The sequence below is a fragment of the Papaver somniferum genome, chromosome 1 (genome assembly GCF_003573695.1).
Source record: "Papaver somniferum cultivar HN1 chromosome 1, ASM357369v1, whole genome shotgun sequence".
NCBI classification, from domain to species: Eukaryota; Viridiplantae; Streptophyta; class Magnoliopsida; order Ranunculales; family Papaveraceae; genus Papaver; species Papaver somniferum.
In genome coordinates, this window is record NC_039358.1 from 226,951,530 (window position 1) to 226,968,462 (window position 16,933).

At 34.7% G+C, this 16,933-nt stretch overlaps 1 protein-coding gene and 1 long non-coding RNA gene across 2 annotated transcripts; both read left to right on the top strand.

Annotated features, from left to right (window-relative positions):
- The first annotated feature begins 584 nt into the window (after positions 1–584).
- On the top strand, positions 585–1,982 carry LOC113337820. The gene is made up of 3 exons (XR_003354439.1): positions 585–1,005; positions 1,310–1,582; positions 1,690–1,982. It is a non-coding gene; the product is annotated as an uncharacterized LOC113337820 (long non-coding RNA).
- Positions 1,983–4,354: 2,372 nt separating this feature from the next.
- Positions 4,355–5,269, top strand: LOC113337825. Its single transcript, XM_026583407.1, has 3 exons — positions 4,355–4,676; positions 4,826–5,053; positions 5,142–5,269. The coding sequence occupies exons 1-3, from the start codon at positions 4,422–4,424 to the stop codon at positions 5,193–5,195; spliced, it is 537 nt and encodes a 178-aa protein (XP_026439192.1). The 5' UTR covers positions 4,355–4,421; the 3' UTR covers positions 5,196–5,269.
- The last annotated feature ends 11,664 nt before the right edge of the window (positions 5,270–16,933 follow it).

Consider the following 16,933-nt stretch of genomic DNA (forward strand, 5'->3'; position numbering starts at 1 on the left):
TGATTAGCTGGATTTTGAGTAAATTGTACAAGTGACACTAATGTTAAGAACAAACCTAGGAGAGACCGTGCATAGTAAGTAAATTGTAAGCTTATCAGAAGATAGAAATTCTTTACCAATTTAAAACACAAATACACTATTATAATTGGATTTTGAGTTTGAAACTCTTCTGCATTAACTATAATTTTAGCATGTGGATTGTGCGTTTCAGAAGATAGAAATTCAGTGAATATAGGTAGCTAAATAAAACTCGAACCAGAAACTGTTGCTTTTGAGAAAGGCATTGTAGTAAACGCGTACTCATTAAGCACTTTGTAGGTGGTACCTTAGGATCTTGCAACAATATTGGATTGGATCCGTTTCTACCGACAAACAGGGTTTCCAACCAACCGGCAATATTAAGAATTGATGATATACAGAGTCATAGACTAACTAGTTAAAAGTTAAAAACAACCTAAACGTTCAACAACAAAAAAACGTGCAACGTTGACAACTTTGGACATGATGAAATGAAAAGAAAAATCTACATCTCTAGATATGTGAGATGAAAGTTTGTTGAGAATAAGCCACCTTTCGATTTGTGTTTACAGGCCAGAATGAGAAGCCACCATTACATACTAGTGCACTTTGAAAGCAAACAATAGTACTTGCTGATCTCTAGTTAGAAAAAGAACCCATTTCTTTCTTTCTTCTTTCACTGTCTTGATCTGCAGAGTAATGGATGACTTTAAGAGGAGGAGGAGGAATCAAATACCATCATTTGGGAACTGAAATTTCTCAGACGTTACTGGGATACCAATTACACAGTATTTTGAATCAGCAGCTGGATTAGTGAGTAGATACAGCAGTTGTTCTGGTGATGATAGAGATTTGTATTGTGCTGTTGCTGATTATGATTTTATTTACTCGGATCCTCCTCCTCATACTTATAACCATCATCTTATCAAACCACCACCATCTTCAGTACCACCACCATCTTCCGTTACTGTTGTTTCTCGCACAAAGGTAAACAAATTTATCATTTTTCTTGAGTTTTTTTTTCTTCTCATTATTACAGCCGAACTTAAAAAAAAAAAAAAAAAATTCTTTTGCTCTGTTTCCCATAAATCTTGTCCCAAAACCACAGAGTGGTCATTGCAGAACTTTTACGTAATTGCTAGTAATTTTATTTTATTTTTTCGAGGAGAAGGGTTAAAATATATATTGATAACAAAAATAGCTGCAAGAAAATAAAGGCACCGAAGAGTGCAACCAAGAGCCTAGTAATTAATTTTATAACATTGTTGAAATGAATTTTTTGTATATAAAGGGAGGAGGAGTACCACCAAGTGAGAAACGTTTCAACAACAACAATAATAGGAGTATAAAGGAACAAAAAAAGCATGGCAGGGGATATGATGTGACTGAACCACCGGAAAAACATCATCGGCATCATCACTCATCGAGGAATCGACATGAAGGTGAAGTTCATCACTATCACGAACATTACATCGCTCCTCATCCAAAACGAATTCCTCCAAAAGCTGTTGATGAAGATCTTTACAAAATCCCTCCTGAACTTCTTCTCTACAAGCCTAAAAGAGTAAGCAATTTCTATCTCAATTGATTGGAGTACTGTATGTCCTAATTGTGATTCTTAATATCTTATGATTCTTATTCCAACCTTAATCTCATTGTTTCTTGTTGTAGAAAAAGATGCTTGGATTCTTCTCATGCTTAGTACCCACTTGTGCTGCTCGGAATTTGAAGAACAAAAAGAAGAAAAAAGCCTTTCCTCATTTGGAGTGTGAATGAATGAGAAGAGTAATCTTAATCAACATTTTTACTTGTTCTAGTCAACAGATGTCGTATACTTGCATTCCCTTTAACTACTTGCAACTTATACAACTTATATTCAGAAGCCGCTTCATTGTGAAATGGGCCTTAAATTATGTAGTTACTTGTTTGTTGTGCTGGACTGCTTGGATAATGTTTACGAGGGAGTCTAGGGACATTATGAATTTATGATACGAATTTAAAGTCATCAGTTTAACCTATCTCCAGGGCCGGCCCTGATATGAAGTGATTTTGGTGCCCAAAGCAGACTTTCAAAACGATGCCCTCATATAGAGTGAAAATTTCTTCTCTTTTAAGTATGCAACTTTCTTTTGCTTGTGGGAGGGCATCTGTGTAGGTCAGTAAGTGTATTATGACATGCAGATTTTCTGTTGAAAAAAAAAAGATTCAGCCAATCTATTGGATATAATAATATTCCAAAACGTATATCATTGAAACGAAACATTTGAGTTCAAAGTCCCAAAGTTTACTGGATACGTTACTCTTCTTAATTCCTTGATAACCTAATGATAAAATGCATGTTTTCGAAATCGAATTGTGGAATTAAGATTATGATGATCAGCACTGGATCACGTAGTCTAATTCAGATGAAATTGTGTACGTGTTGTTGTAGTCTATTCTCCTAGGTGATGGTTGCTCATTTAATTCTCAACTGACTTACTATTATAGCAAAGCCAACACGTAATATGTAAAGACCCAACTACGTACAGTATAGGTCTGTTATTAACATAACTACATATTTACGTCACAGTAGGATCAGCACTCATCAGGATTTTTGAGTAAAAGAATAGAGTTTCTTCCATTGATTGAGACATAATTAATTCTCTTTTCTTCCTAGGGGTGTATGCCCCTCAACACTGCAACTGCTGTTTGGCTATCAAGAACTGTCAGTGTCTGTCCTGTCTGTTTTACGTTTTTTTTTACTCTTTTCAATATAAAATTCTTGACTTTTATTTTCCTTATTAGAGTATTTCAGCTCCTAAGCCTAATAATGTTGGTTCCTTTGGGTTTAGCAAGTAGATGGTTAGGGTTTGAGACAGTTATGGTAATGTATAGGTTTTGTACTTGTAGCAGGTTCGTTCTCGAAACCCCAGTAAATACTTACACTGTCTATATCGCCTTGTGTCCTAGCCTTCAATCCCTTGACGGGAATAGTGTTCTTGCATATGAATGTGTTTCTACCCACAACAACAGAAGAAAAAAAACGTTATGATTCGGAAGGAAAAAATAAAGTGGAAAGCGAAAGAACATAGTGCTTTTTTTGCATGAGAAGTTAAGAGACATACGGATTTTGACATATTAAGAGGCTATCCAAGGAAAAGATTTATATTTTATAGTGGTTGAGAAAGGTAAAAGTGCATTTAATGGTGCTTCTTCGTACAACACACGGATGGGTAGAGTTTCAACTTTCAACTTTCAAGTTCAACTTCAAGTGCGAGCAAAAAAAGTTTCAACTTCAAGTTATGACTTTCAAGTGTCTCGTTAGTTTTATTTTCTCGTGATATTTACGAGAAAGAGAGTCGTTTTTATTTATCTTTTGGACTAAACAATATACTACTCCATTATTGTCATTAATGTTTAGAATAAATCTAGCCACACCATTGCAGGAAACAGTGCAAAGTGAAAGGTAACCTTATCAGTGGACAGGAGGAGAGGCAGGGCAGTAGTAGTAAAAGAAAATCCGGGTTCTTTTTAACTGTTGGATTTCCTCTGTGTCTGAAAAGCAGGTTAAAATCTTGTCGGTTGTAGTGATTAGGCATCCTGGTTCTTTTTTCTTCTGCTCGAAAGTGTCTTAATTAGGAATCCTGTCATCTTCTAATTTGTTTGCTCTCAATGAATTGGGTGTTTATATAGGTTCAAGCTAGTTGTCAACACAAACATAAGATAAAATCGAATGCGCTAGCTAGCTTACAAGGGAAGATCTGACTAAACAAAAATCGGACCAAAGAAGTTACTGCTAACCGTTAATGGACAAACAAACAAACAAAAAAAAAACAATAACTATTAAAGACTCAATCACCCATTCGTAAGACCTGATGTACTTTGATTGCATTAATTGGTATCTTTGATTGCACACGGGTCAAACATGAAACCTGTAAGGTTGACAACTCTGGTCATAGTATAAGAAATGAAAAAATTCCACATCTCTAGATGAAAAGGTTGGTTGCCACTTCGAGATTGTGAATAAAAGTGCAGATTCTCAAGAATCCAGATAAAGAGATGTTATTTGAATTCAAAGCATCTTGTCTCCCTGTGTCCAGAATACGGCCATTGACTCTCTCTCTTTAATCTCTGATGAGTGAGGACAAACATTTCATACTGGAATTATAATTTATTACATGAATTTATGGTCTCTTTTATCCACGCTTTGGACTTTATAAGCTTTCTTCTGATTTTACTTCCAACAAATTCCATTATAACAAGAAATAGACCGAGAAGAAAACAAATATATATTACTTCGTCTTCTTCTTCTTATATGCTAATGCATGCACTTCCATAGCAAACAATAGAACTTGGTGGAGTTTATAAAACTCAAAAACCGAACCCATTTCTTTCTTTATTCTTTCATTGTCTTGATCGGAGTAATGGATGATTTTAAGAGGAGGAATCAAATACCAGCATTTGGGAACTGGGATTATTTCTCAGATGGTACTGCTGGGACAGCAATTACACAGTGTTTCGAATCAGTTAGATACAGTTGTGTTGCTGGTGATCATAGAGATTTGTATGGTGCTGGTGCTCATGATTTTCTTTACTCTAATCATATTCCTCCTCATACTTATCACCATCCTCTTATCAAACCACCACCACCTTCCTTCACTGTTGTTTCTCGCAGAAAGGTAAACAAATTTACCATTTTGCTTTAGAATTTTTCTTCTGATTCATACAATTTCAAGCTGAATTCTATTCTGTCCATCAAATCTTGTCCAAAAGCAATCAAATCGGCATTTGGAATAATTTTTTCTACTGATTTAATGAATTTTTGTAGACGAAGGAAGGAGTACCAAGGGAGAAACCTTACCACAACAACAACAACAATAATAGGAGTACGAAGGATAAAAAAAAACATGGTAGGGTACATGACGTGACTAGACCACCGGTAGAACATAGTCATCATCATCATCACTCATCAAAGATTCCAAAAAGAATTCCTCCTAAAGCTGTTGATGAAGATCTTTACAAAATCCCTCCTGAACTTCTCTACAAATCCAAAAGAGTAAGCATGCAATTTCATCTTGATTGGAGTATATCCTAACTGTTATTTCTTATTCTAATTTTTTGTTAATCTTTGTTTCTTGTTGTAGAAGAAGATATTTGGATTCTTCTCATGCTTAGTACCCACTTGTGATGCTGCTTGAAATTTAAAGAACAAGAAGAAGAAGAAATAGCTTAATTTTTGTTTCACTATTTACTTAAAGAAATGTGGAGGTGCTTTGATGTAGTACTTTAAATTAATAGATTATCTCTAACTAAGTAGTTAATGATTCAAGAGGTTCTTCTTAACAGTTGTTACTTGTTAAGGTCCGACTTTCAGTTCAATGTTTGTTTGGTGTTATTGGTGATATTATAACAGTTGTTATTGAGAAAAAAAAAACGGCATGAAAAGATAAATTAGAAGATTGCGCAACAGCATGCAAAAGCTCAATGGAAAATCAATACTGTGAATCCCAATTATCTCTTTTCATCCCTAATCTATCTCTCTTTTGTTGTAGTGTATCCTCCTAGTCCTGGGTTTGTTGATGGTGCTAACTCATTTAATTCTCAACTTAGTAGTATTACTATTATACCAAAGCCAACACGTAATATGTAGAGACCGTCACCCTAGTACAGTGTCGGTCTGTTAGTGTATATATACTGGGTATCACCGGGGCCAACCTCTGAATAATATTATGAGTCGTATAGTCTTCAGTATTAAACACATGGTTTTTCACTTGTTATGCTTCATGAAAATAATATAAAATGTCATTAATATACTTGCATTATCCAGGTATGTGTTCCAGTTGATATATAATCTGTTTTTTTTATTAGCATCACCACTAATGATTTCCTAAAAAGATTCTTGGTGCCTTTTATATTTGTTGATTACATAATAACTGAATGGTGATCATTGATTATCACCCATAAAAATTAAGCAGCCAAAATATATTGCCTCTTTATATAACAAATTGTAAGTTCAAAACATGCGAACGTGGTTTGTGTGTATATATAGTCGTTTAACCCAATATGAATTATGTACTCAAAATGGACAAATGGGCATTCCCACCGTTTGCTTTAATATATTATTTGGAAGAAATAAAATTATAAGAATTTTAAAGAATAAAAAATTCAAAAAAACTTTCTACCAAATTTATTCTAAAGAGAAAAACTATCTAATGTGAGTAAGAAGAATTTAAATTACCAAAACAATAATAATGTCGTAAATGTAATGATATATGTATCTAAGCAGTTTTTAATTCCTTTTGAATCGATACAACCAAAACCTTGGTGAACCACATGATAATGTGAGTAATATAAACTCGAGTTATAACATACCTAGCCAACAATTTCAAGATTCTCTCTTTGGGTAGTCCACTGTTCTTGCACGCATTATTTCCCGAGTCCAGATTTTGCGTAAGCTAGTTTCGTACAGCCATCCTAGGTGTTGTACGAATTTCTATCATGTGAATTTGTTTTGATATTTTAACTTCTTTAGATTTACATGGGTGATGTCATGCATTTATAAATTTTATATTCAGATCCAGCCTGTAGGTAAAGTTATATGAAAAATCATTGTTAACATACCGTTTCGATAACCCGAACTTCTAAAAATGCAACTTATCCACCTCGATTTCCTTGAGTGCTAAATTGTTATTGTCTTCCTCATATTCAATGAATGCTTCATTCTTCAGATAAGCGTCAAGCATGTTACGGTGATGTATCATGTTATAATAAGATATAAACGTTGTAATGACACTTATAAGTAATAAGCAACTTTTGAATACATTTCATATTAATATCATTCTAAATATAAATACTATTTGGACTGGTCGATTAAATTATAAAGCGTTCAAAATCTGTTGGATTTGCACCGACTACAATTGTTAGTAATAAACGCAGGTATCATATACATTGGGACTGACAAAGTATACATCCTCGGAATTGTAGAAATATGCTTCCTTGCTTTTCATTTTTTATGTCCCATACAAAATACTGCGGAAACTCTTAATAAGCGGATGCTTTGGCAGTGGAATTTTTGCGATAATTCTCAACAAATGCCATTAATGTTGACTTGTAATTTTCTGCTGCAGCTTTGTCTTACTTGCATCATACACGATTTTTTATTAGCCTGGAATATAAATAGCCAATCGAACTACATTAGGTTCTTCCAGGTGCAATAAGTGATTGTACAAACACCACGCAGCCTCAGGTGGCCAAATATACCTTGCATCAATGTATTGTTGAACCTCATCACATTCACCGACGATTAGTGTTGCACAATCGCAACTTTTATAGGTATATATTTGTGTATGTATTTAACATCACTTATACCCCCACAGATCTCAACATTAATGTAGCAGTTGACCACCATAGAAAAATATGGATTGTACAACACAACATTTGTGTTATTGCCTTTGTATCCCCTGTGAACAATCACTTCCTTCCCATTGTCGTGACGACAATATATTTGATATCCAGTTTCATCCATGGTTGTACTATCGGTATGTCTGAGTTCTTTCGATATACTCTGCTCCATTTTGTGTTCTTCATGCACATGGAGTACACACCATATGGACCACGAACCATTCATTTCCCTAATTGTCTCAAATAAAACTGAATCGTTCTTTTTAATCTGGAAATTCGGCACACAAAAATTTATCAACCTGCTCAACTGTCATAAATTTTTCAAGACCATCCAAGAATATAATAGTATGTATATGAGGTAAACCACGTTTATGATATTCAATCGTGAACATATGAGAAACTATTTTCCGAAGACATTCTTTTTCTTTATTTCTTTCATCTCTCTTCAATTCGAAGACATGGATATGAGATCTGGACAATCGAAAGCATATTGATGGGTAGAATCTCATCTTAAATTTTTGGACAATGCGGATTTGCATTTATTCTTAGGAATATATTTGGATGATGATTAAGCCATGTAGGAAGTTTTCTGTTTTCCGTGCGCTCTCAAAACGCTTTTTAGGTACTTCCTACAGACTGCGAAAATATCCAGTTTGAACCCAATGATCGTTCACCCTTGATAAATCTCATACATATACCCAGGACCACCGATAAAATTCGATGGTAACACTTATGGCTTAACTCCATTATCGGGATTTAGCCCAGATTCGGCTAAGTCCTCTATATTCTTGTATAAGTTTTCTCGCAATTTATTTTGTTTTTTCTTAGGATGATAACCATACTTTCTCGCAATTTATTTTGTTCGTTCTTAAGATCATAAACATACAACTGTTGATAGATTGGGTCTTTTCCCTTGTCGGTCTTTTCCCTTGTTCGGGTGGTAACATTCTAGTGTTAAACGTACACTCATATTTTTCTTAAAAAAGAGTTCAACTTAGCTTTACGGCCCCGACTCAATCTCTAATTTTATTATTAAGTGTACATACTTTATTTCTTTGTAAATATATCAAAAAAGAGTCCAACTTAATTAATGTATCCAAATGCCTTAAAAAGATTACAACCTAGTCAATTATACAATAGATAACCTATATCATTCAAGGGTGGCCATACTTCTATGACATCAGTACTAATAAAATCATTAATATTGATATATCATTAATTAATATTGATATATCTCAATTATATGTCTTTGACCACCAATGAACGACTATGGCATGACATGCCTTACCTCCTTTATTGGGTTCCATTCAATCGCCTACCATTTTTTTTATAGTAACATAACAATTTGTTGGCAGCATATCCATCAGTGTAGACAATTCTGCTCACTTTATGCCCAAGCATTTACTAAAAACTCTTGCAATAGTTTTTTTCTTTTATGATAGTAGAATACTCACCTATCTGTTGGAAAAAGTGGAAATTGTGCAATTATTTGAGAGTCAATCAAGATTTAGTATCCAGTTTTTCATATCAAATTTCCAACTCGGTTCACCTTATGGAAATAGCAGTACATAGTGGAAGGGAAGGTATGCACTCCTCTTGAACATTAGAATTGACTTCCATTACTCATTCTTCCAATGCATTCCCAAATTAATTTCACTTATAAAGATCTTTTTGTCTTATTATTACTTGATAGTTTATCAGTAGTAACATCAACAATGTTATCAATGAATCGAAAGCCGGTTATACTACTCGATGCATGTTTCAGAACATATAATGTAGCATTTCATGTCTGACACTGACAAAAAGACAGGCTCTTATGCAAGTGTGTAACAATAGAGAAAACATCACTATTTGAGGGAGGAGAGTTATACAATTATGTTTTAGAACCACTGCACATCTCACTAACGTAATAACCTCAAATCCCTCTATTTTCCACATAGAAGCCGTTAGAATTCATCACATCCAACCTTCTCTTTTTATCGCCGACTTTCTCGCACCTTTCAACACCATTATCACGCCTCCTCATCATCCATGGTCCCATTACCATAATGTCACAAACATTTCGTACTTCAAGCTTCTTATCTAACAAATTCAGAGATGTAATAAAATAGCCAAAAAAAATGCCATTACATTAGGTTGTTGTACAACAGAGAAAGTGGTAAAAAATAATCAACTCAGAATATTGTCATGGTTAATGATGTCTGAATACTAAGGTATAACGCAAAGGCAATCAACTTATTAAACAGGACGACCTGACCATTTTAATAAGCAGGCTGATTCTGGTCAGGCCGTCCAGAAACATACCAGGCCTGGCTGGGCCGGCCTGTTTAATACCTCTACTTGATGGATACAACAGTTAAAGTAGCATAAACCCCATTATGACGGCTCCTCAGCATCCATGGTCCCGTTACCGTAATGTCACAAACATTTCGCACTTCAAGCTTCTTATCTAACAAATCATAAATGTGATTAAATAACCCAAAAAAATAAATGTCAATGCATTAGGTTGTTGTACAACAGAGAAAGTGGTAAAAAATAATAAACTCATAATACTGTCACGGTTAATGATGTCTGAATACTTCAGGTATGACGCAAAGTTAATCAACTTATTAAACAGGCCGGCCTGGCCATTTTAATAAGCAGGCTGATTCTGGCTAGGCCGACCAGAAACATGCCTGACCTGGTCGTACCTCTACTTGATGGATACAACAGTTAAAAGTAGCACCAACCCCATTATCATGCCTCCTCAACATCCATGGTCCCATTACCATAATGTCACAAACATTCCGCACTTCAAGCTTCATATATAACAAATCATAAATGTGATTAAATAACCCCAAAAAATAAATGACATTGCATTAGGTTGTTGTACAACAAAGAAAGTGGTAAAAAATAATCAACTCAGAATACTGTCACGGTTATGATGTCTGAATACTTCAGGTATGACGCAAAGGTAATCAACTTATTAAACAGGCCGTCCTGGCCATTTTAATAAGCAGGATAATTCGGGTCAGGCCGTAGGCTAGGCCGACCAGAAACAGGCCTGGCCTGGCCGTACCTATACTTGATGGCTACAACAGTCAAAAGTAGCACAAACCCCATTATCATGCCTCCTCAACATCCATGGTGCCATTACCATAATGTCACAAACATTCCGCACTTCAAGCTTCATATCTAACAAACCATAAATGTGATTAAATAATCCAAAGAAATAAATGGCATTGCATTAGGTTGTTGTACAACAAAGAAAGTGGTAAAAAATAATCAACTCAGAATACTGTCACGGTTAATGATGTCTGAGTACTTCAGGTATGACGCAAATTTAATCAACTTATTAAACAGGTCGTCCTGGCCATTTTAGTAAGCAGTCTGATTATGGCCAGGCCGTAGGCTAGGCTCGGCCGACCAGAAACATGCCTGACCTGGACGTACCTCTACTTGATGGATACAACAGTTAAAAGTAGAACAAACCCCATTATCACACCTCCTCAACATCCATGGTCTTTTTTTTTTCTAATAAGAAAGAAATTTAATTAAATAACTTTAATGTAAGATTACATTTAGTTCTTCTCTAATTAGAGATTTTAACCAAGAAGGGAAATTTTCACTCCAGTGTTGATCAATTCTGGAAGTGCTAGCTCTCTTTGCTAAGTTATTTGTTACCTCATTTGATTCCATGTGTACAAAATTACATTTCCAATCTCTAAAACCTATTAATAAACTTCTGCAATCTTGAATATTATTATTATTAGTCCATCTGACTTTGCCTACACTTCCATTTATTGCATCCACTACATTTAGGCAGTCGCCCTCCAAATGAAGTTTTTCCACAGCTAAAGCTTTTGATTGCTGCCATGCTGCTAAAGCCTCAACTTCCTCCTCATCTTGTGCTAGGCCTGGGATTGATTGAGCTCATTCTATTTAACAAATTCATAAATGTGATTAAATAATGAGATTGATTGGTTGTTGCACAACAGAGAAAATGGTAAAAAATAATCAACTTAAAATACTGTCACGGTTAATGATGTCTGAATATACTGGTATGTAAAGCATACAAGGGAAACTTCAGGTACGACGCCAAGGCAATCAACTTTCATGATATTCTCCTCTAGAGAGAACAATATTGGTATCTGTTTGATAGAAAACAATGTATAGGTATAAAAAGTTTTCTTTCTACATGCACACCTATGTTCATTAAGCCATTGATATCGGTTAGAATTTTTCATTTTCCGTGATAAGACGACCTATAGAGACTGGATACGTGTTGTCAATTATCAAGCCCATTTTAGTAGATTGCAGAAATATTTCATTAAGCCCATTTTAAGAATTTTGTTTTTTTTTTTATACTAAAACCCATTTTAAGATTTACACCTTACTAAAAAAAAAGAAAGACTGTATACATGCAGATCTATAAGATTACTAAGACTGAATTTCATATTATATTAATCTTCTCCATCAATTGTGAACGTTTTGCTAACAGATCTCCAAGTCACTTCTACCGCCAGTACAGGAAATCAATCAACCAATATACACATAAATTCCAACATCCCGTCCGCAAACTAATGTAAACACCTTTTTCCTTCTACTGTAATCACATTTAAAATGATCTAATATGAAAGGCTGTTACATATACAATACAATTTTGTACATAAATTAGTAGATTTGTTTATCTTTTGATGTGAGTTTTCCATCCTCAAAAGACTTGTATCCTTTGTATCCCTCTTACAGTTTAGGGCAGTACATGTCCTTAGACTTTGAAGTTGCCTCACTATTGCGCAGATGCTATGATTCTTGCAGTAGTAATCTTCTGCAATAGATACTGACTACACGGTCAATACACTAACACACAATTGTCAGTAAGAAAAATGTAGTCAGAAAGAAAAAAAAAGTGTACGTCTTGCACAGGAAACACATGCTCAACTGTACCTTTTCCAGGCTTAAAAAAAATAAAATGCTAAACTAAATTGATCAAAATTAATCAGCTTCTAATCGTGTGACCAAACCTCAAAAGCCAAATCAAAATCTTATAATGATCTAACATATTTCTCAAAAAATGTGTTATTAGGCAAAATAAATTGAATTTTATTTCTTGAGGTACTTTTCCAATCTCTTTTATGGTTGAAATTGTAATCAATATATACAAACACATTTTCAGTTACCAAGAACGAAGATGCATATGAGATGAATTGCTTTATCATCGACGATCCCTGGACCTCAAACGTGTTAACAAAGAATGATTAGCCAACTCTGTTTGTTCACTACAATCACAAACTTATCATTGACGTTCCTTGGAGCTCAACCTTACAGGAATCAGATAAGGTCCAGAAAAAAGATGCATTTCCTAATCTATTTTCAGCACAGTAATATCTTCCAAATATGCAACACGCTTAGCATTTACAGCTTAACCTCTTGTTAAAGTGCAAATAGATAAGACCGAGGAGGAAAAAAACCTAGAGCTTGCTAAACCCAAAAAACCCCAGCACATGCTTGCCTTGCCATATTTGTTGTTCAGAAATCACTCAAGAAACAACGAAAATTTGAATATAAATTCATATTCTAACAATTTGAAGATAGTCCAATCATGCAATCAAAATCGCTGAATAGTAAACAAATGTATGGACCACGAAAATCACCATTTTGGGCACGACAGATGCGGTTCCGACAATGGATAACATCAACAGTCCCCGTGAAAGAACCAATCATCTAGTGATTGATGTGGTTCCTTGAAATGATCATTGACTTGCTTCACCTGGATTCACATTAATGTCAACTCATAAAAGGTTAATATCTTAAAAGTTAATATGTCAACTCATAAAAGGTTAATATTTTAAACCTGGCAAATAATAAGCACAACACCCAGTCACCCAGTGTAAGACTAAAAGTATAGATAGATATTAGTTCATTGGTATCACTTGATACGAATAGAAAGAATATGTCTAATCAATTATCCGCATGTCTTAATCAATTTACACGTGACAACAAACTGAATCTATGGAACTCAAGTTTAGGTTAGCAGCAAAGACCAAACTGTAGGATAACAATCCCATCAGATGATAGTCAAAAATTCAATTTGGCTGCAAAATTATAACATTTATAGGATACCTCCTTCAATTGAATGCCTTAACCTTTACAATTAAGAATATCACGATTGGGAAGCGAGACTAACTGAGACCTAGACGTCAAAGTATAATCTTTTGTATAGAAACCTAAAAACAAAATTTGATTGATAGAATTTACTTAAAATTTTAACTTTAGAATGACTGAACCATATGATATTTTTTCTGTCGCAATTAAATGAAAATCAGACTTTGAATTGAGAGGTGTCCTTAATGACAGCAAAGCGACATAAACTCACGTATCAAGAGCAAATGGGGACAAAAAACACGAACCTTGAAATACAAGAGAAAACATAAATTAGATCACAGGAAGCAAAACGAAGTTGTAATACCATCTCGAAGCTCAAAGCAGCGCGTTGAGGGGCCCTTCTTGATAAGAATAAGATTTTCGCCAATAACCGATACCACTCTTTCGTAATTGTTGAAGTTTACTTGGGTTCTGAATGTCAATGTTACATACGTACTTCTCCGTCAATAAAATCACAAAATCAAATCAAAACTTAAAATAAGGAAAATAAATCATGTATTACAGAAAAACCAAAATCTATAAGGGTTAGTGTGTTTATCTGGGTTACAGGTATTAAAACCGAAAAACGAAAGTTTTTAATTGACTATTTACTATTTAGTACTTTTGGCTCTAGAAATTGACTTAATTTGCATCTTGGGTTGTTATTTCCCTCTTTACCAATTCGCTAGTCCTATCCTGGCTATAGAAACGCTACCATGGTAACACCTGAGACAAACTTCAATTTTCCTATAGCATCCCAAAAAAATTCCAACTGCTATTTCCCTCTTTGCCAATTCGCTAGTCCTGTTCTGGCTATCAAACACAACCATGGTAACATATCAGACATGCGTCAATTTTCCTATAGCATCTACACACAAAAATTCTGTCAGGCACGCATATCTTACATTACATAAATGACTGGAAGGTAATGCAATCCTTAGTTAAATAGAATGTGGTGTCGTCCACTTTTCTCGATGTATTTTCGAAGTCTATGGAGTCGAACTTGTGTTCTGGAAATCCTGGGCTATCGTTGTCAAACACTTTACTTTATTGAATTTGTTGAACCAAATAACATGTTTGAGGTCAACAATTTTATAGTTCCCTTTGTATCAAATAGAGTAAATCTTTCAATGGATTATATGTCTCCTCCGACCAACTGGCTCTCGAATATTCGTATGAGATCCTTTGGTATCTTTGCATTGATCTGAGGTTTCTATGACATGTGAGACACCTAATTCCAGCACAGTAATAACATATCGACTATAATATAACAAATCTCAAGTTATGGAGGACGTTTTTCTTACCTTTACATCCATCAAGTGCATATCCATGCCATACACTTCATTGGTTTACGGCTGTCAGACTTCCACTGCCAGGTCTTTAGAAACTTAAATCCTTGCCTTGATCATCTTTTGCCGAGCATGTCGAGGATCAAGTAATTAAAGAGGCTATAGTCCATCTTAGTCGGTGTTTTTCCTATGCATTAGAAAACAAAGATGAGAGTAAGATCGTTATAAGCCAACGCACGATGAACCAACAATTTCTACACATGCAAGTGCTTATAAATAGAATGGAATGATCACAAACTTTGGCGAGTAATACGGACAGTCATCTGAGACATATTTAGCAGCATAACTGTTGTCTGGCCTGTTTACCATGGAATCAAAACATAGCTCAGTGACCAAAGCTTATAGGTAAATATAAAGTAAAGAGAAACATATCTCAGGACTGTATTAAAACTCACATTAGCTTTCCTGCAAATTCCTTCTTAATTGCATGAGCTTTGTTGGTTACACATATAAACATTATACCTAGCATAATTTATGTGCTAGAATGAATTATAGAAGTATAGTCCATGGAAAAGAAGCTAGGAGACATAATAGAACAACATCTATCATATTTAGAAGAAATTAGAACCTAGCGCATCTTGCAAAACAAATTTAGAACTTCACCGACCGATTGTAATCGGCCAGGGTGCACAACGTATTACGTAAGAACACTACTAAGAATCACAAAATCAACCTCCATAGAATGAAAAATAAACTCCAAGTTCAATAAGTTTTCTTTTCTTCCCAGAAAACCATGGGTTATGTCAAGACATTCTTAAACCCCAAACGACATCATATAAGATTCTATACAATCACTATGTTTCCATAACATATGAATAAAACCTCCCTATGCCCTTGGAATTATGCTAATGGATTATCTTTTGTTGCCCATGTTCAGGTACTAAACAATATGCTATTAATGATAAGTTTAATCTAATAAACAAATCTCAAGAAGAAAACTGACCTTGAATTGGAAAGAAGCCTCTCCTTTGGAGATGGTTTCAGCACACCCGTCCCTTCAAGTTTCAACTTTGCAACATAACATGCTTAGAATTTGTATCTAGATCTCTTATTACACCACAGTAATCGACATCCTAAAATTTGAAGATATTCTTATTAGAACCGTTAATGGCCGAAGAAAAACCCCAGAATTTGCAAAACCCAGAAAATCCTAACTTTGCCAAAATCTATGACCCTAAATTGCAACAATTTTACAAATCTTATCAGTAATTATACAAAGGAGTATCTCAATAGTTCAAAATAAAAACGAATCAAAGCCCTGGATATCACAGAAGAAATTGAGGTTTGTTGCAATTCGAGATCCAAACCTCTTAAAAGCACTACAATATCTTCCTCTTGAAGCGAGAAACAGTCATAAAAATAGCAATAAACAAACCATACAACTGGAAAAATTAAACAAAACAGACATTAGAGAAATCTGTATGAAGTGTTTTTAGAGAGGAGAAGACGACACATAAAAAAGATAACAAAATTGAATACTAAATTTGATAAATGCATTCTTTAATAGAGAGGTAGTTACTTCGGAAGGAATCATATGGAAGAAGAGTTGATTTTATAATTACAGTTGCATCTACAACAACCGTTAATGGCTGAGACGGAGGAGTGAAAACCCTAGAATTCAGAAAACCCTCAATTTGGAAGGAAAAAAAAACTAAATTTGCCTAAACCTATACCATAAAACAAACAAAATTCGGAAATCAAACAATAATCAGGTCAAGCGTTTTGAGGAAAAAAAAGGGAAGAGAGAGCGTTTTTTTGCATACTTTGAACCTTGAATCGTAAAAGACGTTTTCGTTCTGTATTGAATCTGTTGACCCACACCCAGTCCCGAAACATTACCAAATTATTCCCAGCCGTCCAAGTCAAACTCGGAACTCCATCCGAATGATCCCGACCGCCGGATGACAATTTTCAGTAAATCATGTCCACCGATTGACTCTTTGATCAAGGAGACAAACACCACCTTTTTTATAACTATGATTTAGGCCATAGTATTGGATCAGCATGATTTTAGAGTAAAAATCTAGAGTTATCTACCACTCATTGAGACATGATTAATTCCC

Bases quoted from the DNA above. Each gene is read 5' to 3' on its own strand.
- LOC113337825 (XM_026583407.1), top strand. From the start codon at position 4,422: ATGGATGATTTTAAGAGGAGGAATCAAATACCAGCATTTGGGAACTGG. The intron at 4,677-4,825 runs GTAAACAAATTT...GAATTTTTGTAG, and splicing joins CTGTTGTTTCTCGCAGAAAG to ACGAAGGAAGGAGTACCAAG. The intron at 5,054-5,141 runs GTAAGCATGCAA...TTCTTGTTGTAG, and splicing joins TTCTCTACAAATCCAAAAGA to AAGAAGATATTTGGATTCTT.